A 22294-nucleotide genomic window follows, 5' to 3' on the forward strand; every position below is an offset into this window, starting at 1 on the left:
TCCCAGCCCCCCGTCCCATCTGTGTGGCACATGACTTGGCTAAGAATAGATTCTGCAGTGACACAACTTGAGAAGGAGGTTGGCCAGGCCTGTCCACCCTCATGCTCCAGGGCAGGCGCTGGGCCCAGCTGGATCAGGAAGGAATCTGTGCCCTGCTCCATGTGAGAGAGGGAGAGGGAGAGAGAGAGGGAGGGAAAGGGGGAGAGAGAGAGAGAGAGAGAGAGAGAGAGAGTGTGTGTGTGTGTGTGTACGTACACAAACCCTCCTCTGCTCTGAGCTGCTGCTCCAGGGAGGCTAGACGGGCCTGTTGGAAAAGGTCAGGGCAGCCTGGGCACCTCTTGATGCCTCCTGAGATTGACCCATTCCCAGTGGATCCCTGGACTGGGCAGCTCCCATGTGGGGCTGGGAGGTGATTGGGGCGGGGGTGGAGAGACCAGGCAGCTGCAGGAGGGGATGTGGTTTGCTGGGTGTTGCAGGGAGCTGGCTTTGCTCTGAGCATGATAGATTTGGGCTGGAGATTGCAGAGAAACCATCTGGTGGGGCGGAAAGGGGCCGAGCACATCACAGGCTTCCTGGGGCTGCAGCCCCCAGCGCATTTCCTCATTCCGCTCGCACTCGGGTCTCAGTGGAGCTGGGCACCAGGGAGTTGGTGGCAGCGCTGAGGGGTCCTTCACCGCTCCATCATGGCGTCTACTCTCACCGTCCTCCTCCTCGGTGAGTATCGGAGACAGCCAGAGCGTGTGCCCATAATGGGGGATCTGAGCCCAGGGTGTAGGATCCAGTTGCTCTGGGATCTGGTCCCTAACCATCCATCTCATTACAGGCTGCTGGCTGGCCGGGTGGAGCAGGGTGTTGGGAGGTGAGTATCTTTGGGGAATGGGGCAGCTGGGGGAATTTCCACATTAAGGATGAGGGACGTAGGTGGGGGTGAGGGGCGCAGATCCCCAAAAGGGATGATCCTCTCAGATCTCTCAGTCCCCACCTCTGGGTGTGGAAGGGAGGAGACCTCGCCCCACTCATTACAGGGATGGGCACCACACAGGGTGAATTCACCTGCACTCAAAGCAGGAAATACAGAGTGAAGGCACCAGCCACCCCGCAGCGCCCCCGCACTGTGCCCGGGGAGCTGGCAGGAGCCCGGGGAACGGGTCAGGCAGAGCAGGGCTGTAAGAGGTGGACACGCAGCGGGACTGGAGCAAGGCCCCGTTGTGTCTCCCCCTCGGCTTGCTGCACACGCGTGTCACTGCTTTGCTCGTGGGTCAGGCTCAGCCCGGCCCGGCGTTCGGAACGTCCCCTGAACAGCTTTGGGAATATCCCGTCCCCAAAGGGGCCGCCGGCACCGTGCAGAGCTTCAATGTTAGAAACACAGAAGGAGGGTGATTCTGATCTCAGCCCCCGGGGTCAATCCAGAGTCACCCCTGACTGCAGGGGGGCAGGGCTGAATTGACCCTGGAGAACTGAAGGAATCAGAGACTGGAAATCTTTCTGCCTCCTGTGACTCACCCCGGCTGTGAGCCACGGGGACGGGCTGCACCCCAGGGATGGGTGGGGGGTGAAACGCTGGAGTGAGAGATGGGCAGAGGATTGAATCAGACGGACGCGGTTTGTGTCACCCCCACTTACTTCCTGTTTGTTTGTGAATCCAGAGGGGTCCTACCCCAAACCCTCCATCTCTGTCAGCCCCGGTGGGTGTTATGCTTATAAGAAGCACACGGGATCTTTTTCAGGGGAAAAGGCAATACGCTGCATTTATTGAAGATACAACAACTAGCATATACATCTAATCACACACACACGCACACACACACATCGATGTTATAGTTACCAGTCCAGAGTCTGGAGCAATCTAGTGGCCAGCTAGGTTGATCATGGGGATGGAGGAGCCGGGTTCTCTTGGTCGCAACGCGATGCTCTGGAGAAATTTTGGCAGGACAAACTCAAAGTTTCATGGCAAGGTACCTTGTTTATTTTGTGTGTGTGGTTTTTTTTAAATTGGGACTAATGACTTTTGCACCGTGATGCTGTAATCAATTGTTGGTTGACGAGTGCTTGTTTTTCAGGTTTTTTTAGGGAGTTACCCTGTGCTGGTTTTCATTACAGCTAGTTTGTTTTTATTGATAGGTGCCTGTTTTATTGTTAGTCGTTAATTTGCCCTCTTCTGCGTGTTCTAATTTTTGGGTGCCCTTGCGCTTGTTCTTGGTTCTTTTTTAGAACATCTGGTTTGGTGACGGCCTTTATAGTTATTTTTGAACTCACACATTTTTTATTTACACACAAACCAGAACTGATTTCCACAGAACATTGGAACAGGAACAGGAAGCTGCAATGCAAAAAAGAACAACAATTACTGCTAAACCCACAACAAAATGGTGACCCTAAAAAGTCTGTTACTGCCTTGAAATCAGCTCAGAGACAGATTCTGGCTGATGGATTTTTACCAGTGGCCCCTTAGGCTGTTCCGTTTTGCCTTTAGAAAGGGTGGCTGGCAGGATATGGTCAAATATTCACCAATACAGTGAATACGTGCTACATTATTAATTTTTATTTTAAATTATACAAAATACAAACATAAAATTTTATTACTACATGGGGTGATCCTCACGGGGGGAAATGTCACCATCTGGTGTCGGCATCAGCGTCTGGGCATGAGGATCCTCCTTTACAAGGCTGGAGATGGGAACTATCTGACTTACACAGACCCTGCTGACTCTGAGGATGAATTTGCTGCCATCGGTATCACACTGGAATATTATTATAGCGACGGATCAGGAGACATTACCCGATCGGAGCCCAGCGACCCTGTAACAGGTGAGCGGCCCAGCCCGGCACCTTGGCTCCCAGCCCCACACCCAGCCAGGCCCCAGGGTTCTGTGCGAGTCCTGGCGCTGCCCAGCAGATGGGACGTCCAGCCAGTGAAGGTTGAGTGTCTGTGTGGGGGGGATCTCGGCCCCCTGGAGGTGGGTATGTGAGGAGATCTCAGGTGGTGGATCCCAGGGGAGACCCTGACCCTGTCTCTGCCCCGTCGCTGATGCTCCATGCTGGGGACAGGGTGCAGTGGCCGTGCTGGGGTCTGTCTTATGCTCCATCTCCTCCCACTGCAGAGCTCAGCTCCCCCGAACCCTCCATCTCCCTGGCTCCCTTGGGGGAGCCGTGACCGTCCGGTGTCGGGGCCAGCGCCGGGGTCTGGAGTTTGTTCTGTACAAGGCTGGGGCCAGGAAGGCAGCAGCACAGGGCGGGGACTTGGCTGGGGTCAAATTTTCCAAAGTGAGAGAGGCAGCAACACCTGCTATTATCCCCCTGACTCGGATCCCGACACCTGGTCAGAGCCCAGCAAACCCCGTGGAGCTGGTGCTGGCAGGTGAGGGGCCCAGCTCAGCGTCTCCACTCCCAGCCCCACCCCCAGTCAGATACTTAGAGGGGCTCAGCCCCAATGGGACGCTCAGAGCCAGGTTGTGCCCTGACCCCTGACACAGCAGAGGGGACGCCCGGCCGGGGAGCAAGGACAGAGTCACGGGGGGGGTTCCCCAGCCAGGGGGAAGCAGCAGCCGCTGGAGGTTTGAGGCTGAGGGAGGGGGGAACCCTGCCCCTGGGGGATGCTGCTCCCACTCTGGGGATGCACAGAGGAATGTTTGTCTACATGAAAACTGGACCCAAAATGATGGATCCCATGTGGTTCCCAACCCCCACTGGTGATCTCAGAGTGAGTCTGGGCTGTCGGTATTAGCGCCCCTGGTTTGATTCAGCCCCGGTTGGCAGACAAGCTCCCCTGTAGCTCTACAGAAACAGGGACGTTCCTCCTCTGAACTAGGATCTGCTGCACCCAGACCTGCTCCGCAGTGACTCCAGGTGTGAATGGCACCTGGCTGGGGCAGGGACCATCTCTGTGTCGTGTCCGTACAGCTCCGAGCACACAGGGGAGCTGGCCCAGCACAGGGGCTCCTGGTAATTAATACGAGTCAGTAATGATTTTGGTTCCAGTTTCCGTGGAGCCAGGCAGGGGCTGTATCTGCGCTCAGGGTCTCTCTGGGCCGATCCTCCCAGTTCTGGGATCCCGGGGGCGCTGAGCTGGCCTGAATCCCTGGCTCCCATCCTCTCCCCAGGGACGCTGGCTCAGCCCGGGGAAGAGCCACCACTGCCAACTATAACTCACCACAGACACCAGAGCTCCAGCTTTCTCTGACACCCCTGCCCCACCCCTGGCAGATGCTGGTTCTATTCCCACAGAGGGAATGGAACTGACTCAGCCAGGAACGGGACCAGCTCTGACCCACCCAGGCAGCGGGGGACCAGGTACCGGGGCTGGGGGCAGGAAATCGCCATCAACCTTCACAGAAACAGCTTTGTGCAGCCCAAGGAGCCGCCCCCAAGGGGAATCATGAAGCCAAGAGCCTGGCTGCGTGGGACAGGGGTAGAGCCCCATAGCGAATGACCCATCTGGGCTGAGACACCCTCCCTTGGACTCATTTCATAGGCTGGGGGGGTTTATTGGACAGATAGATGCCAGATTGGCTTGGCAGGGGCAGGGCCTGGGAGAGCTTCCCCCACAACCCCACCCCATCGGCCCCCACAGGCTGGGGTGCTGTGCCTCCCATCGGTACCACAAAGCAAGCCGTGTGGGGCACAGCTCAGTGCGTATCCCCCTGGGAAAACAGGGCCGGGGACAGAGAGCTGGGCATAAGGGTCCTGTGTATCCCCTCTGTCTGCTGCCCAGTGGGTCATTAACACTGGAAGCTACTGATCCAGATACACACAGAGTTAACTCTGGAACCTAACAATTCAACGTGACACTGTTAACTCTTGAACCTAATGATGGCCACACCGATGGCACCACTGTTATGTCTTCTGCCGCTGATCGCTTCAGTGGGTTATGGTTCTCCCAACAATCTCATAGTGCCCTGCCCAGCCGGAAACCCAACCCCCACTGTCATTTCCGCCCCCCCAGCCCCACCCCGAGATGATTCCTACACAGAAATGATCTGAAGCTGCTGGGAAATTCCCAGGACAAGGCAGGACCTAGGGTTGGAGGAAGCTGGGATGCGGGATCTGGCCCCAGCTGGCTTCACAGGGTAAGTGGGGCTTGAGGTACAGCCCCCCCATCTACCCCCCCCAGGATAGGCCTCTGCCATTGGCAGTGAACCCCCCTGACCACTATTACCCAGAATCCCCTCTGCTCCTGCCACCCCCAGCCCCATAGCATGTTCTGCTGTGGGTCCCCCTGGGTCCTCGAGGGGGAGGGTCTGGGACAGCAGGTAATGAGCCAGCTGCTCACAGCCTGGTGCTGCTTCCCAGGGGCACCGGAACCAAGTGCAGCACCGGGTCTGACCCGCAACATCATCGCCAGGGTGAGCGCAGCAGCCGCCGGCCTCGTCCTCCTTCTCCTCGTGGCCTTCCTCTGCTACAGAAGTGAGTGCCCCGCCCAGCGAGGGAAGGGTTAAACCCGCTGCTAAGCCGGGCTGGGAAGGGGTCACGGCTTGGATGGGAGACGGGGAAGGAAACCCAGGGGGTGGGGCAGGGGCCCAGCAGGGGGCGTCTCCCCTGGCAGTCAGGGCTGGCCCCAAAGCCCCTGGGCAGCACTAGGGGGTGCTGGGCTGCAGGGGGTGGGGCGGGTGGCTCCATAGGGGGCGCTGTGCTGCAGGGAGATGCGCAGGGCTGGTACACGGGATCCGGGTTGACTCATGGCTGATTCTGCTTCATGTCTCTGCAGGGAAAGGACCAGCCCTGAGACAGAGCAGGTGAGACCCCAGCTCCGCTCCCCACCCCCAATCTACCTGGTCCCAGGACACAGGACTCCTGGGTTCTCTCCCTGGGTTGGGAGGGGAGTGGGGTGGAGTGGTTACAACAGGGGGTGGTGGGAGCCAGGACTCCTGGGTTCTGTTACTAACTCTCTCTCTCCCCCCCCGCCATAGGGAGTCCAAGGCTACATCCACAATCTGTAAGTCACACATGAGGGGGCAGCCATGGGGAGAAGGAGGGGAGGGGCGGGAGTCTCCGGGTGGAGGCCATGGCCTGTGGAGGGAGGGAGGACATGCTGATGTGGGGTGCAGCCAGCGTGTCACTTTGGGACAAGCCATCTCTGCCCTGTCTCACTGCGCCCCCTTGGTGGTGCTCGCGCACTGCTCTGTGCCTCAGTTTCTCTGGCTGCACCGTGACCCTGCCCCACCCCGGTGTCCTGGATGGCAGGAGGGCCTGTCTGTGAAGGGCTTAGATGGGGGCTGGGAGGCTGGGTCCGGGGCCCTGCTCTGAACCCAGCCCCTCACTGGGGGGCGTCTCTGTTTCACAGAAGCCCTCGTAGGCGAAGGGAAGCAGCGGGATGTTCTGGTAAGTGCCCCCTGCTCGCTAAGGCCCCCCCTGTTCCCTGACCCCCCCGAGCACCAATGCACCATCCAGCCCCCCTCTTGCCCCCCCCAAATCTGGCCCTGCACAGGCCCCACTAGAGCAATGGGGATCAGCAACAGGGCTCCCCCTGGGATCGGGGCAGAGAGAGGAGAGGGGTGGGAGACCCAGAACACAGAGTAAGAGCCTGACCCTGCACCCCACAAACTCATCCCGTGGGCTCCCCTGACCTTCCCCCGACCCCCCCCCCAAACCTTCCCCCTAAATGTTTGCATTTGTCTGAGATTTGCAGAGGGTCAGTAGCATTCCATGGGGGGCAGCTGCTGGGGGCGGGGGGATTTCCCTGATCTCTGCCTCATGGGGCTGGGTGGGCTAGAGTTGGGGGGGGCAGAGAGGGGGGCGCATTGCTGGAGTCCCCAGGGCGGTGGGTGGAAGAGCAGCTCTCTAGAGCCCCCTGCTGGAGAGGACAGAGCGTGTCACAGCCGCTGTGCTGGGGGGGGGGGGAACATCGCTGCCCCCTGGTGGAGGGGCTGGGTCTGGTCTGCTGCTGTGTACATCAGCTCCCACTGGGGCGCATGGCATGTGGGGCGCTCTGTTGGTGCAAGCTCACCAGTGTGTGTCGGTGCAAATCTCTCTGTGTGTGTGTGCGTGTGTGTGCGTGTGTGTGTGTGTGTGCGCGCGCGCAGTGTGGTTGTGTGTGTGTGGGGGGAGTTGCGCGCGCACACGCACACACACGCGCACACACCGGTGTCTCTCTTCCCTCCCAGCCCCAGGAGCCCGACCCTGGTGCCGAGGGACTCACCTGTGCGGAGCTGGACGACCAGGCGCTGCAGGCCAAGGTGGGGGGCCCGGCCGGCCAGGAACCCGTCCTGTATGCAACGATCAAGTGAGCCGAGGGCCTGTTGGGCAGAGCCCGCGGGGTGCAGGGGGTACCCTCCCCTCACCCCCATAATGTGAACCCAGGGGGAGTCACCAGAGCGACAGGGAAGGGAGCAGCCACCAGGGGGTGACAGTGATTTCCCCCCCCCCCCGGAGAACAGGCTCTGCTTATAGACCCCCCCTGTACCTCCCCTGCAGCTGGTGCCACCCAACCCCACACGTAGGGGGCTGGGGGGGAGGGGGCTAAGCACTGGGTAGGGAGGGGACGGGCCAGGCCAAGGCAGCTGTTTGTTATTTTGCATCCTGTTAATCTTCAGATTTGTACTAAACACAGAACCACAAACCATCCCCCTCCCCCAGGCACCCCGCAGCCCCCCATCCCCACACCTGGAGTGTGTGTGACACCTGGGGGAGGTGCGATCGCTCCTCTTATTTCCTGGCATGCCCCTAACCTGGCCGCCGGATATAACTGGGTAAGGGGCCCGCCTGGGACACAGGAGAAGTCGGGGAGCTGAAATCTGTGACTCAAAATCGGGGTGTAGGAAATGAGGCTGCATTCGTGGACAAAACATTGCGGGGACCTGAAAGAAAGTGACTCACTTCACCATCATGGCTGCCACCCCCCCATCTCTTGGGCCCCCCGGGCCATCTGGACCCTGCTCCGCAGAGACGTCCTGAGCAGAGCGGTGGAGAGAGGGACCCCGACGCCATCACCCCTCCTCCAGCTGAACCCCCCCACCCAGGAGGAAACGGGGTTGGACTTTAACAGGAGTCACGGTGACGCCGGCTCCAGTCCAGCTCCGCCGGCTCCTCTGCCCCCCACCCGACAGTCGCTGGTGTCTCCGGGGCCAGTGGGGAGTCGCCCAAACCCGGGGGATTTTCCGGCTAGAGACTCACTCCAGCGAACGGGGCCGGGGCTGGAACAAACCCCTCGTTTCACATGGCACCTGCCACAGCTCCACTGGTTCCCGGTCATCTTATAACTGGAGAATTCTGCACCAAAAATTTATAAAACAAGTTAACAATATTTGAAAACTCTGCATATTTTATTTGTCAAAATAACACAATAGAATCCTGCCAGTTTCAATTATTTTGGTCCTTTATTTCAAAATATCTGTCAGTGAGGGTGTCTGTAACAATACAGAGCAAAAAAAAGATTCTGGTAATTTTTTTTGTTGACAGATTCCTCACTAGGCACATTAACACAGACCCTTGAGTAATTAATTTAAGTCACATGACCGACCTGCATTTCCTGCACCCGACAGAAGCAGCGCAAAGGCTTGGGGGAGTCGGGGGTAACGGGGGAGCTGAGGGAGAGGGAAGGAGCCTGGGAGTGAACCTGGAAGGTGTTGGGTGTGGATGGGAGAAGGTTTTTTTTGTGGGTGGGGGGATTGTTAGGGAGCTGGGATGATGCATGCAGACTCTGGCTGACCTCAAGCCTCTCCCATTCAGTCAGGGACATCTTCCCTTTCCCCCCATCCCCATGTGTCCCTGCAGCCCCCATCCCTAGACTCAACATTGTCACCCCACTAGCGCCTGAGCCCCAGTCAGTGACCCCCCAGCAGCCCTGGGTGCCCCACTCTGCCCTAACCGGGCTCTGCGGGCAGGTGCTGTGATGAACTTCTGCTCCTGGGGGATTCTGCAGCATGGGACAGGCAGAGAATTTTTTCCCCCACAGAAAATACATTGTGCCCCAGAAGTGCTGCAGTTCCGCCTCTGCCCACCAGGGGCCGCTGTGGCGCCAGAACAGCGGGCTCCGTTCGTGCTGCTGGCTGCTCTGCTGCCACAGCGGCCCCTGGTGGGCAAAAGGCGGAACTGCAGCACTTCTGGGGCAGAATGTATTTTCTGCGGGGGAAAAACAAAATTATGCGGGACAGATGAATTCTACGTGTCTGCAGATGCGCAGAATCCCCCCAGGAGTAACAGTGCATGTGTGTGTTTATGTGTGTGTGGACGGAGACCCCCAATCACAGGCCCCCTCCTCCTGACAGCAGCCCTGGGGCTCCCCAGCTCACTGTGCTCTCCTCAGCTCCACGCCTGATGCCTCCCCCCAACTCCTGCATTGGGACTAGGGGCAGGGCAGCAAGATTGATTGGAGCTTACAAAACAAGCTTCGGGGGGGGGGGTAGGTGCAGGGTCCCCCTGCTCTAACCACTAAACCCCACTTCCCTCCCAGAGTCGGGGTATATTACAGGGTAGCAGCCAGGGCATGAGGTTTAATCAGCGTTTCACCGGCAGGAGCAGAAACTGTAAGCGAGCGCCAGCTCTGGGAAGACTTCCCCTTTCGCGGTTTTATTGGCTTCTCCTTTAACCACTAAGGATCTAAATCTACCCCTATGCCCCCCCTTCACAGCAGCCGGAAACCACAACCTCTCCCAGCCCCCGTCCCATATCTGTCCCATGCCACTTGGCTAAGAATAGATCCTGCAGCAGATGTTACCTGAGACGGAGGTTGGCCAGGCCCCTCCATGTGATGAAGTGGAGAATTTTCTCAGTGCTTTGTATGAGCACGGTGAGTGCCTCAGTTTCCCCTCTGTGCAGCATGTGTAACAAGGTGGTGGGAGAGGGGGGTTGTTGGTGCAAAGGGCCAGGTGTGACCTCGCCTGGATGCTGGCCATGGTGGAACCGAGCAAGTGATGACCTGGAGGCCCAGCCCATGTTGGGAGCGGCTGGTTCTGGCCAGTGGGAGGACAAAGGGCTGAGGAGAGAGGAGCCCGGTGACCTGTTCAGGGCCGCCCAGAGGGGGGGGGGCAAAGGGGGCAATTTGCCCCGGGCCCCGGGCTCCGCAGGGGCCCCCAAGAGAAGAGCAGAGGCTCCCGCCTCCGCCCCTCTCCTGGAGCCTCGGCGCATGAAGCGCCGAGACTCCGGCCGAGCCCCTGAGCCCCGCCCCGATCCGCGTGGTGAGGGGGCGGGGCTGGGAGCTCCAACGGGGCCTGAGCCCCGCCCCGCTCAGAGCGCCGTGGGGAGGGGGCGGGGCAGCTGCCTCCGCTCGGCGTGGAGCTCACAGCCCCGCCCCCTCACCACGCGGCTCTGAGCGGGACGGAGCTCAGGCCCCGCGGACGACGCGCTCGGTAAGGGGCCAGGGCCGCGGGCGGGCGAAGCCGGGGCCGGGGCCGGGGCCGCGGGCGGGCGGGAGACGCCGGGGCCGGGGCCACGGCCGGGGCCGGCCGAAGCCGCGGCCGGGGCCGCGGCCGGGCGGGCGGGAGAAGCCGGGGCCGGGGCCGCGGGCGGCCGGGCGGGCGAAGCCGGGGCCGGGGCCGGGGCCGCGGGCGGGCGGGCGGGAGAAGCCGGGGCCGGGGCCGCGGCCGGGCGGGCGGGAGAAGCCGGGGCCGGGGCCGCGGCCGGGCGGGCGGGAGAAGCCGGGGCCGGGGCCGAAGCGCAGCCCGGTTTTCGGCGGCGGGGGGCCCCTTCTGTTCCGGGACCCGCCGCCGAAGTGCTCCGAAGACCCGCGGCGGGGGGCTCCCGCTCCGGGTCTTCGGGGCACTTCGGCGGCGGGTCCCGGAACGGAAGGCCCCCCCGCCGCCGAAGACCCCCGGCCCCCGGAATTCTCTGGGCGGCCCTGGACCTGTTTGCCCAGAATGAAGATGCAGGGCGGAGGAGGGGCTGTGGGGAGGTGATATCGGATGATCGGGTGGAAGCAGCTCGCTCTGGGCTTGGGACAACGAGCAGCTGGAGCCCACCTGGACTGGGACGGACCCAGCTGGCCGGTGCTGAGACTGGCCAGGCCCGAGGCCCCTGAGAACTGCCTGGGCTGGGTTCAGCCATGCAAGAAACCCTCCTGTTTTACACAGGCTGAGAGTCCCTGCAGGCTGAAGATTGGGGGCATCACTCCCTCTGGGGATGGTGGCCCTGGGGGCCAGAGGGAGGGAACCCCCTGAGGGGGCTCATGAGGGAGTCGGGCGGGCTGGAGGCTCAGAGGTGCGGCCCCAGGGGGTGGCGGGGCCAGAGGGCCTAACCCCGGTGTGACATTGCACTATGGACATATGCTTCTGAGTGTGAATATAATGTAACTGGAATCTGCTTTGTGCAAAAGGTCTGTTGTAAGGTATCATTACAAAGCTTATGATCTACTGAGTGTGGCCATCCTGTTTGTGTAAATGTATCGTTCGTGTATCTGAAACTAGGAATATGAAATATAACTCTGAGGTCCTATTGTAGCGATGCAAAGTGTGGGCCGTTAACGGTGGTTAAGAATCTTGATGGCTCCCATTGACTAGGACAACTGGTTGTCAATGGCTCTGTTTACTTGTAAGCCTTCCTGTGTTCCTGTGCCAGCCAGTGGGTAATGAAGTCTCACAGGACATGTGATCATGTCACCTGAACTGGAATCCATCTTTAACCTGGTGCTTTTCCATTTAGCGGGAGGGCTGGGAACACAGAGAGAGACAAAGGATTCCTGCCTTGGGCCAAAGCTATAAAAGGGGGTGGAACAGAACAAAGGGGGCTGCCAGTCATGTTGAATCCCCAGCTTTTCACCTAAGATACCTTCTGGAGCTAACCAGGGCTGTACCAGGGGAAAGGATCAGGCCCAGACTAGGAAGGAGTCTAGTCTGTGAAAGAAGCTTATTGGAACATCTCTGAGGGTGAGATTTACCTGTAATCAGTTTCTTAAATGTTATTAGGCTTAGACTTGTGGCTTTTGTTTTATTTTGCTTGGTAACTTACTTTGTTCTGTCTGTTATTACTTGAAACCACTTAAATCCTCCTTTTTATACTTAATAAAATCACTTTTGTTTATTAATTAACCCAGAGTAAGTGATTAATACCTGGGGGAGCAAACAGCTGTGCAAATCTCTCTGTCAGTGTTATAGAGGGAGAACAATTTATGAGTTTACCCTGTATAAGCTTTATACAGAGTAAAATGGATTTATTTGGGGTTTGGATCCCATTGGGAGCTGGGTGTCTGGGTGCTGGAGATAGGTGACCTGCTGAGCAGTTTTTGTTAAAGCCTGCAGCTTTGAGGGTGTGGTTCAGACCCTGGGTCTGCGTTGCAGCCAGCTGGCGTGTCTGGTGCAACCAGGCAGGGTTCTGAAGTCCCAAGCTGCTGGGGGCTGGCACCTGTCTCTAGGGTATCCAGGCTCAGCAGCTGGAGGTGGTGGGGCTCCCCCAGCAAAGTGTGCGTGTGATTCTGTCCTGGACCCCCGGCCCCGCTGCCCTATAGGGCTGAGGGGCAGGGCTGGTACACGGGATCCGGGTCGACTCATGGCCGATTTTGCTTCGTGTCTCGGCAGGGAAAGGTCCAGCCCTGAGACAGAGCAGGTGAGACCCCAGCTCCGCTCCCCACCCCTGATCTACCTGCCCCAGGACACAGGACTCCTGGGTTCTCTCCCTGGCTCGGGGAGGGGAGTGGGGTCTAGTGGGTTGGAGTGGGGGCGGGGGTTGGGGAGGGGCCTGGGAGCCAGGACACTCTCTCTCTCTTTTTCCCCCGTAGGGAGTCGGACGCTGAAGCCACAGTGTAAGTCACACATGAGGGGGAAGGGAGGGGTGGGTGCTCCATGGTGGAGGCCACATCCTGTTGGGGGAGGACGTTGATGTGGGGTACAGCCCGTGTCACTTTGGGACGAGGCATCTCTGCACCATCTTGGGTGTGCGCCTGCTCTGTGCCTCAGTTTCCCTTGCTGCACCATAGAGCTAGTGATCCTGCCCCACCCCAGTATGCTGGGGGCAGGTGGCCCAGTCTGTGAAGGGCTCACATGGCGGGTGGGGGGGCTGGGTCCGGGGCCCTGATCTGAACCCAGCCCCTCCTCACAGGGGCAGGCTCTGTTCCACAGACACCCTCATGGGTGAAAGGAAGCAGCTGTATGTCCTGATAAGTGCCCCCCCTTCTCCGACCCCCCCAATGCACCCTCCAGACCCCCCCTCCCACCTCACCAATCTGCAGTGGCCCACCAGGGTGGGGGGGGGAACCCAGAACACAGAGAATAACCACCTGACTGACTCTGCACCTCCCAAACTCACCCCAGAGCCCCCCAAACCTTCACATTTGTGTGAGGTTTGCTGAGGGTCAGTAGAGTTCCATGTGGGACAGATGCTGGGGGTGGGGGAAGGGTGTTCCCTGCTCTCTGCCCCATGGGGCTCTGTGAGCTGGATTCCCTGGGGGGTGTGTGTGTGTGTGTGTGTGTGTGTACACACGCACACACACACACCCCAGTGACTCTCTCCCCTCCCAGCCCCAGGAGCCCGACCCTGGCGCCGAGGGACTCACCTACGCCGAGCTGGACGGCCAGGCGCTGCAGGGCAAGCGGGGGAGGGGGGGAGCCCCCGCCCCCGAGTCCTGCATGCCACCATCAACATGAGCCGTGGGTCCACGGACAGAGTCCCCAGGGTGCAGGGGCGCCCCCCACCCAGCCCCATAGCGTGAACCCAGGGGAGAGTCACCGGAGCGACAGGCAGGGAGCTTCGCTCACCAGGGCGTGACAGCGTAACCCCCCCCCTGCAGCTGGTGCTGCCCCACCCAGCCCCATGGCCAGGAGGGCTCAGCACCGGGAGGGGGAGGAGATACACCGAGGCAGCTGTTTGTGTTATTTGGCATCCTGTTAATCACCAGATGTCTAATAAACACAGAACCACAAACGAGCCCCCTCCCCTCTCCCCCGGATGCCCCACAGCCTGTTGTGTAACACCTGGGGGAGATGGGATCGCCCTGGGGTGGGGTGACAGCTCCTGAGACACCAGCACAACCTCCCCCTACTTCCAAACCCCCCTGCCTCAGAGAATCCTCCCCCCCAACCGCTCCCAGCCAAGCAGCCACACCTCAGTATCGAACCCCCGGCCCCCGAGCACCAGCCCCCGTGGCAGCAGCTAGAGGAGCTGCCCCTGCGCTGGGCTCATTGGGCTCCCCATGGAGCAGCCCGTGGAGGGTGCTGGGGTCCCACTCGCTGGCCCAGCCGGGCCGGTCTCTGCCTGGGGCTGTCAGTGGGGAGCTGGGCTGTAGCAGGGCTCAGCGTGGGGAGGGCCCTGCCTGTGTCTGTGGGGAGCCAGGGGCACTGAGGGGGCCAGACACTCGATAACTAACCCCTTCCCGGCCGGATTCCCAGCACCACCCGCTCCCTTTCCTTAGGGCCGGGCACCCGGCATTTCACAGCCACGGTCACCCCACCTGCCTGCCCCCTGCCCCTTCACAGCCAGCTCCTGCCTGGGGGTCCCCATCAAGTCTAAACCCCCAGTTACGGCCTCCCCCTCAGACACCCGCATCGTCCCCCGTCCATCCCGGGCCGCACTGGGAGGGTGCGTTGGGCCCTAGCGCTTTCACAACAAGCGGCTGGGTCGTTACATCCCCCAGGACTACAGGGCTCATCGCCCAGCCCAGAGCTGGGTCCCCCCCCCCATCCCGCAGAATCCCAGCCCCCACAGCGCCCCTAGACAGAGCCCCTGGCCCCCCGTGTGTGGGGCGCTGCGTCTGGCCCTGGCGCTGGAATAACGGCACTTACTGCCCCCCCGGTGTCTGTCCCCCTCCTCTCTCTGCAGCGGGGTCCCTCAGCCCCTTTTCTCTCCCCCCTTTCTCCCTAGACCTGCCCCGCCCTGTATTTCTATTGTACAAACCCCCAGAGCTTCCTGCTCCCCTGCCCCCGAAATCTCCCCACCCCAGGGGGTGCCTGTGATACCGGAGCCTCCAAATGTCCCTCGTGGGGGGTTCAGCCGACGAAGGTGAGTGAGAAGTTCAGGCAGCGTCACGAGAACCTGGACGAACGAACGTTGGGGGGAAAGTTGGCGAGACAGAAAGACGGGATTAGTCCAACCCGAGCGGCCGCTGGACAGACCCCACGGGCCGGGCTGGGGCCCGCCTGGGACACGGGAGATGGGGGGGAGCAGAAACCTGTGACTCAAAATTGAGGTGTTGGAAACGAGGCCTCATTGGTGGATAAAATATTGCAGGGACGGGCTGTGCTGCCCACCACCCTTTGGGGGCCTTAAAGAAAGAGACTCACTTCACCCTCGTGGCTGCCACCCCCTGTCTCCTGGGACCCCCGGACCCTGCCCCATGGGGGTGAAGGGCAAATGAGCTGGAGAGCCAGAGCTGGGATATCTGATGGGGGTTTTCCAGGGTCACCGTGGGGGAAGGGAGGAAGTGGGACAATTTGCCCCAGGCCCCGCAGGGGCCCTGTGAGTCCTGGCCGAGAATCCCTTCCCTCACCCGGCGGCGGGTCCTTCAGTGCTGCCGAAGACGTGGAGCGACTGAAGGGCCCCCCGTCGCCGAAATGCCGCCGCCGCAGACTCGGCGCGCCGCCCGCCCGGTGAGTACAAGCTGCCCCGCTCTGCCCCAGGCCCCCTGAATCCTCTGGGCGGCCCTGGGGTTCTCTTGAGTTCGGTCCCCATGTTCTTGCCCCCTCCCCGCCTCGCGGCTCTTTCGCAGCATCCTGAGGTCGGAGAGGGAAACTCAGCTCAGCCGTCAGCCCCTGTGAGCTCTGCCCCTGAGCTGTGCAGACCCACTGCCCCGGGGATGGGCTGGGAAGGGACACGGGGCCTTTCACCTCTAGGGGGCTGGCTCTGATCTGTGCCCTTTTCTCTAAGCACCAGACCCCATCCCCACAACCAGAGCCAGGGAGAGAACCCAGGGGTCCTGGCTCCCAGCCCCTCCCCCGCAACCACTAGATCCCCACTGCCCTGCCAGAGCCGGGGTATATAACAGGGTCGCTGCATCGGGTTTACGCAGAGTTTCACAGGCAGCAGCACAAACAGGAAGCGAGCGCTGGCTCTGGGCAGACTTCCCCTTTCGCAGATTTATCGACTCCTCCTTTAACAACTCAGGATCTAAATTTATCCCTCTCTCGTCCCCTCACGGGGCCCAGAAACCACAACTTCCCTCCCAGCCCCCCGTCCCATCTCTGTGCCAGGTCACTTGGCTAAGAAAAGATTCTGCAGCGACACTACGGAGAAGGGGGTTGGCCAGGCCTCTCCACCCTCATGCTCCAGGGTGGGCGCTCGGCCCAACTGGGTCAGGAAGGAACCTCTGCCCCACTCCATGGCAGAGGGTCACTCTGTGTGGGGCACTATGTGTGTGTGTGTGGGTGCCCTCCTCTGCTCTGAGCTGCTGCTCCAGAGAGGTTGAACGGGCCTATTAGAAAAGGTCAGGACAACCTGAGCACCTCTTGATGCCTCCTGAGATCGCTCCGTTTCCAGCTGGTCCCTGGACTGGGCAGCTCCCATGTGGGGCTGGGACGTGATGGGGAGGGTAAGAGGGCACCAAGCAGCTGTGTGAGGGGGATGTGGTTTGCTGGGTGTTGCAGGGAGCTGGCTTTGTTCTGAGCGCCGTAGATTGGGCCTGCAGATTGCAGAGAAACCATGTGATAGAAGAAAGGGGCCGAGCGCATCACGGGCTTCCTGGGGCTGCAGCTCCTGGCACATTTTCTCATTCCGCTCGCACTCGGGCCTCAGGCTGGGTGGAGCTCAGCACTGGGGTGTTGGTGGCAGCACTGAGGGGCCCCCCCCACTGCCTGATCATGGCTTCTGCTCTCACCATCCTCCTCCTCGGTGAGTATCTGAGACAACCGGGGCGTGTGTCTATGGGATGAGATCTGAGACTAGGGCATGTGTCGGGGGCGGGGGGGGGAGGGAGAGGGAAATCTGAGCCCAGGGTGTAGGATCCAGTTGAACTGGGATCTGGTCCCTAATGACCCATCTCCTTTCCAGGCTGCTGGCTGGCTGGGTGCAGCAGGGTGTCGGGAGGTGAGTATCTGTGGGGCATGGGGAAGCTGGGGGCATTTCTACATTAAAGACGAGGGACGTGGGTGGGGGATGAGGGGCGCAGATCTCCCAAAGGAATGATCCTCTCAGACCTCTGCTCCCACCCACACGCAGAGGTGGGGACTGAGACCTCACCCCACTCATTACAGGGTTAGGAGCAGCAAAGAATCCTGTGGTTGGGCACCACACAGGGTGAATTCACCTGCACTCAAAGCTCTGCCCCCCAGGAAATACAGAGTGAATCATAGAAGATCAGGGTTGGAAGGGACCTCAGGAGGTATCTAGTCCAACCCCCTGCTCAAAGCAGGACCAACCCCAACTAAATCATCCCAGCCAGGGCTTTGTCAAGCCTGACCTTAAAAACCTCTAAGGAAGGAGATTCCACCACCTCCCTAGGTAACCCATTCCAGTTATTCACCACCCTACTAGTGAAAAAGTTTTTCCTAATATCCAACCTAAACCTCTCCCTCTGCAACTTGAGACCATTACTCCTTGTTCTGTCATCTTCTACCACTGAGAATAGTCTAGATCCATCCTCTTTGGAACCCCCTTTCAGGTAGTTGAAAGCAGCTATCAAATCCCCCCTCATTCTTCTCTTCTGCAGACTAAACAATTCCAGTTCCCTCAGCCTCTCCTCATAAGTCATGTGCTCCAGCCCCCTAATCATTTTTGTTGCCCTCCGCTGGACTCTCTCCAATTTATCCACATCCTTCTTGTAGTGTGGGGCCCAAAACTGGACACAGTACTCCAAACGAGGCCTCACCAGTGCTGAGTAGAGGGGAATGATCACATCCCTCGATCTGCTGAAATGCCCCTACTTATACAACCCAAGGCACCAGCCACCCCGCAGCGCCCCCGAACTGTGCCCGGGGGGCTGGCAGGAGCCCAGGGAACGGGTCAGGCAGAGCAGGGCTGTAAGACGTGGACACGCAGAGGGACTGGAGCAAGGCCCCGTTGTGTCTCACCCTCGGCTTGCTGCACACGCGTGTCACTTAGGGTGACGATGTGCAGGGCCGCCCAGAGGATTCCGGGGGCCCGGGGTCTTCGGCGGCGGGGGGCCCCGCTTCGGCGGTAAGTCGGCGGCAGGGGGTCCTTCCGTTCCGGGACCCGCCGCCAAAGTGCCCCAAAACCCGCGGTGGGGACCCCCCTCCGCCGAATTACCGCCGAAGCGGGACCCGCCGCCAAAGTGCAGCCTCCACCGTGGGTCTTCAGGGCACTTCGGCGGCGGGTCCCGGAACGGAAGGACCCCCCCCGCTGCTGAATTACCGCCGAAGACCCGGCTGCGCTTCGGCGACGGGTCCCGCTTCGGCAGCAATTCGCCGGCGGGCGGGGGGGGGGGTGTGTCCTTCTGCCCCGGAGTGGAAGGACCCCCGGCCAGCGAAGACCAGGAGCGAAGAAGCTCCGGGGGCCTGGGCCCCGCAAGAGTTTTCCGGGGCCCCCGGAGCGAGTGAAGGACCCCGCTCCAGGGGCCCCAAAAAACTCTCGTGGGGGCCCCTGCTGGGCCCGGGGCCTGGGGCAAATTGCCCCACTTGCCTCCCCCTCTGGGCGGCCCTGACGATGTGTCCGGTGTTTGACCGGAGAGTAGCGCGCGCCGCGGAGTTTCCCGCCCCCCTCCCGGCCCCCCAGCCTCGGAGCTGGACCTGCCGGCCACTTCCGGGGCACAGCGCGGCGCCAGGACAGGTAGGGAGCCTGCCTGAGCCCCACTGCGCTGCTGGCCAGGAGCCCCCTGAGGGAAGCCCCCCCAACCCTGAGCCCCCGCAAATACAGAGCCCCCCTCCCACACCCCAACCCCCTGCCGCAGCCCAGAACCCCCTCCCACACCCTGAACCCCTCACCCACGGCCCCACCCCAGAGCCTGCACAGACCTCGGGGGAAGAGCTGAGAAGAAAACAAAGGAAATCAGCTCTTACCACCAGCTAATCAAACAACATGTGCACAAACCTCTTAGGACACACACAACCCCCCCCCCCGCCCCGGAAATTCTGTTCTTTAAAAAAGGTCAATTTTATTAAAAACAGAAAGAAAGAAAATACAGCTGGGAACTCAGGCTAGTGCTAGATTTCAAAAGAACAATTCCAGAACGTAAGCACCCAAACTAGCTTTCCTGGGGGTTCAGCTTCAAGGTTCCAAGCAAACACGAGCACCTGGGGTCACCACAGAGGCGTCCACGCGCCAATAAGAAATAAACCCCATCGCGCCTTTCTAAGCATTCCTGGTTTACTTATATAGCTGGGCTGTTAAAAGTAGCTCTAGATTTGAGCTGCTGATTTTCATCGCTGGCCTTCAGCTTCTCACAGCATAACTGCTGCCCTGTCCCGTTTTCCCCCCCACCCCCTTTAAAAAAGTTCTTGCCTTCCCATTGGCTCTTTTGGTCAGGTGCCCACCCCCTTTCTTTTACCTGGGGGACTTTTTAACCCTGTACAGGTAAAGCAAGCGGAGAACAGCCCCCAAGAGGGGTTTTACAGCTAACTGGCTGGGTGGGTGTCCATGAAAGGGAGCTGCCCCCCAACTTCATTTATCACAGGCCCCAGCCACAAAAGTCTCCCTCCCGCCCCCCAGACTGCCCCTGAGGATTGATGCTGAGTTGCGGGGTGGGGCGACCACTAAGTTGCTGTTTCAGCCCCTCCCTCCACCCCGACGGACGCTGGTTCTATTCCCGCAGGGGGAAATGACCTGACCCAGACTGGACAGACGTCGGCACCGGCTCCCACCTCCCCGGGCTGCACGGAGCCAGGTACTGCGGCTGGGGGGGACTCTATTGAGTCACAGATTGTGGGGCAGCGTCCCCCAGTGGTTGCCCAGGGGGAGGGACGGAAGCTGTTCTCAGGGGCAGTGACTCCCCCCAGGGTTGCCGACGGATTTGGGAGGGGAGTGAAGCCTCCTGCTTCACTGGGCCCATCGGTGGCCGCAGGGGGGTGACCCGCAGCGACACATGGACCCTGCTGGGGCCGGGGCCGAGTTCCGCATCCCCAGCGTGGGCCGGCAGCACGGAGGGAGCTACAGCTGCAGCTACCGGCCCCGGTCAGAGCCCTTCGTCTCCTCGCCGCCCAGCGACCCCGTGCAGCCGGTGGTAGCAGGTGAGGGGCCCGGCTCAGCGTCTCTGCTCCCAGCCCCACACCCAGACAGACCCTGGAGGGGGTCAGTGCTGATGGGACGCTTAGAGCCAGGCTCCACCCTGGGCCCAGAGGTGGGGACATCCGGCCGGGGAGCAGCCAATGGAGATTCAGGGCTGAGGGAGGGGGGATCCCTGCCCCAGGGGGAGCTGCAGAGCAGGGGGGGGGGCTTTTGCCAGGGGATGCTCCCCGGGCTGCCCCGGCTCTGGGGATGCACAGAGGAGTCAGGGCCCAGGGAGTGCCCAGCCGGCACTGGCCCCAGACACAAATATCTCCCTCCCCCCACCCAGACTGCCCCTGATGATCAACGCTGAGTTGTGGGGTGGAGGGTGGGGTGCCTGCTGAGTTGCTATTTCAGCCCCACCCCATCGGACACTGGTTCTGTTCCCGCAGAGGGATCCCACACGACCCAGCCTGGAGAGATGGCAACTTCCACCCACCCGAGCAGCACAGAGTCAGGTACTGGGGCGGGGGCGAATCTATTGAGTCACAGATTATGGGGCAGCTTCTCCCCAGTGGTTGCTCAGGGGGAGGGACGGAGGCTGTTCTCAGAGGCAGTGACCCCCCCCAAAACGGATTTGGGAGAAGAGCAAACTTCCTTCTTCAGACACAAACCCGCCGCTAATGGGGCAGCCGGAGGCTTCCTCTGCGGGCTGCTGGGCCCATCAGCGGCCACGGGGGAGGTGGGGGACTGGGCCTGGGCCTCTCCATAAAGCAGCCAGGGGCAGCCAGGATGGGAGGCAGGATACCGGGCTAGATGGGCCCGTTGGCTGGAGATGGTGCGGCCAGGCCTGACTGATGCCATGGCACCTTAGGGGGGGACTGGAAATGACGGCCGGGCTGGATCAGACAGCGCCCCCTAGTGCTGCGCTGGGGTAGCGGGGCCAGGCCCGACTGCCAGGGGAGAGCGCCCCCTACTGAGCCCCCCGCCCTGCAGCCCAGCGCCCCCTGGTGCTAAGAATCCCCCAAATCTTGCTGGCTCTGAGCCCACTTGATTCCTCGGGGCTCCCCAACACCCTCCCCATAGAATTTTCTGCTGCCTGCGCCCTGCGGTGTCCCAGCCCCTTGGGTGCCGCTTGGGGTGGAAGGGGCTGGGGGGCTGGGGGGGGGAACAGACCAGCTGCTCCCAGCACTCACGGCTGCTGCTGTTTCCCAGGCGGATCGGGTCAGTCCATCCCCACCAGCACCGGGGTGAGAGCAGCAGTCGTCATCCTTCTCCTCCTCCTCCTCCTCCTCGTGGCCTTCGTCTGCTTCAGAAAAATCCGAGCCAGTGAGTGCCCCGCCCAGCGAGGGAAGGGTTAAACCTGCCGCTAAGCCGGGCGGGATGGGGTCACGGCTGGGATGGGGGACTGTGCCGGGAAAGCCAAGGAGCAGGGGGGCTCAGCAGGGGGCGCTGTTGCATGTGTAATCCCTGTACGCACCTGTCCCACCCCAGAGGTGGCCGCGTCTCAGTGCCAGGCTAAGGATCCCTGTATAAAGAGGTGCCGGCACCGTGCTTCTCCGGTACATGGGGTGACTGAGAAGCTGATCGGCCTGGATCAGATACATTATAACGAGTCACTAACGAGGGAGGATTGGGGACAGGAAAAGCCCCCTGAGTTAATCTGCCCCTCCCCCCGGTGCATGCGCTGGTGTTGTGCTGCCCCCTGCTGGTCCGTCCCACCCCAGCAGGGATCCAGGCTCAGCACCAGCAGCAGAGGGGACCCCCCCCAGGCACCCCCATCCCTGCTGCCCTGTGGGGGGTTGAGTGGCCGGCACTGGTACCAGGGGATCCCGATTGGCTCATGGGAGATTCTGCTTTGTGTCCCTCTGCAGGAAGAGGATCCGCACTGAGACTGAACAGGTAGGAACCCGGCTTCTCCCCCCGTCCCGATCGACCTGCCGGGGTCACAGGGCTCCTGGGTTCTGTCCCAGCTCAGGGAGGGGAGTGGGGTCTAGTGGTTAGAGCGGGGTGGGGTGGGGTCTGGTTGTTGGGGCAGGTGGCTTAGGGAACTGGGTTCAGGGTGAGGCAGGATGGGGGGGCTCTCTGGGTGTGTTGGGGAATCTCCCCCCGTGGGCGGAGGGATATGATATTTACAAGGGGATTTTCTCTTTTAGCACCAGCCCTATGGGGGCATTAAAGGCACTGGCTCAGGAAGAGCACATCTGTGAGTAACACACCCAAGGGGGTACCAGGGTGGGGCAGGACCCTGGGGAGGGGCTTGTGGGGCTCCACCCATATGGGGCGGGGCCTGATTTACAGCTGCTGCTGGGCGGGGCTAAGGAGAGGGCCCCAGAGGTAGCCG

At 61.0% G+C, this 22294-nt stretch overlaps 1 protein-coding gene across 4 annotated transcripts; it reads left to right on the forward strand.

The window, feature by feature from the left end:
* Window positions 1–465: 465 nt before the first annotated feature.
* Window positions 466–8365, forward strand: LOC123350191 (collagen alpha-1(X) chain-like). 4 transcript variants are annotated; one of them, XM_044988635.1, is made up of 8 exons: window positions 466–714; window positions 824–859; window positions 2698–2808; window positions 5290–5403; window positions 5705–5732; window positions 5907–5932; window positions 6281–6318; window positions 7101–8365. In XM_044988635.1, coding segments are annotated over exons 1-7 (348 nt in total). In that variant the 5' UTR covers window positions 466–683; the 3' UTR covers window positions 6283–6318; window positions 7101–8365. The 4 variants fall into 4 exon arrangements, 3 of the variants coding, with proteins under 3 accessions (XP_044844570.1, XP_044844571.1, XP_044844569.1); XR_006573720.1 differs by having other exon boundaries at window positions 2283–2808; XM_044988636.1 differs by lacking the exon at window positions 5705–5732.
* Window positions 8366–22294: the final 13929 nt, after the last annotated feature.

The sequence above is a fragment of the Mauremys mutica genome, chromosome 15, assembly GCF_020497125.1.
Source record: "Mauremys mutica isolate MM-2020 ecotype Southern chromosome 15, ASM2049712v1, whole genome shotgun sequence".
NCBI lineage: Eukaryota > Metazoa > Chordata > Testudines > Geoemydidae > Mauremys > Mauremys mutica.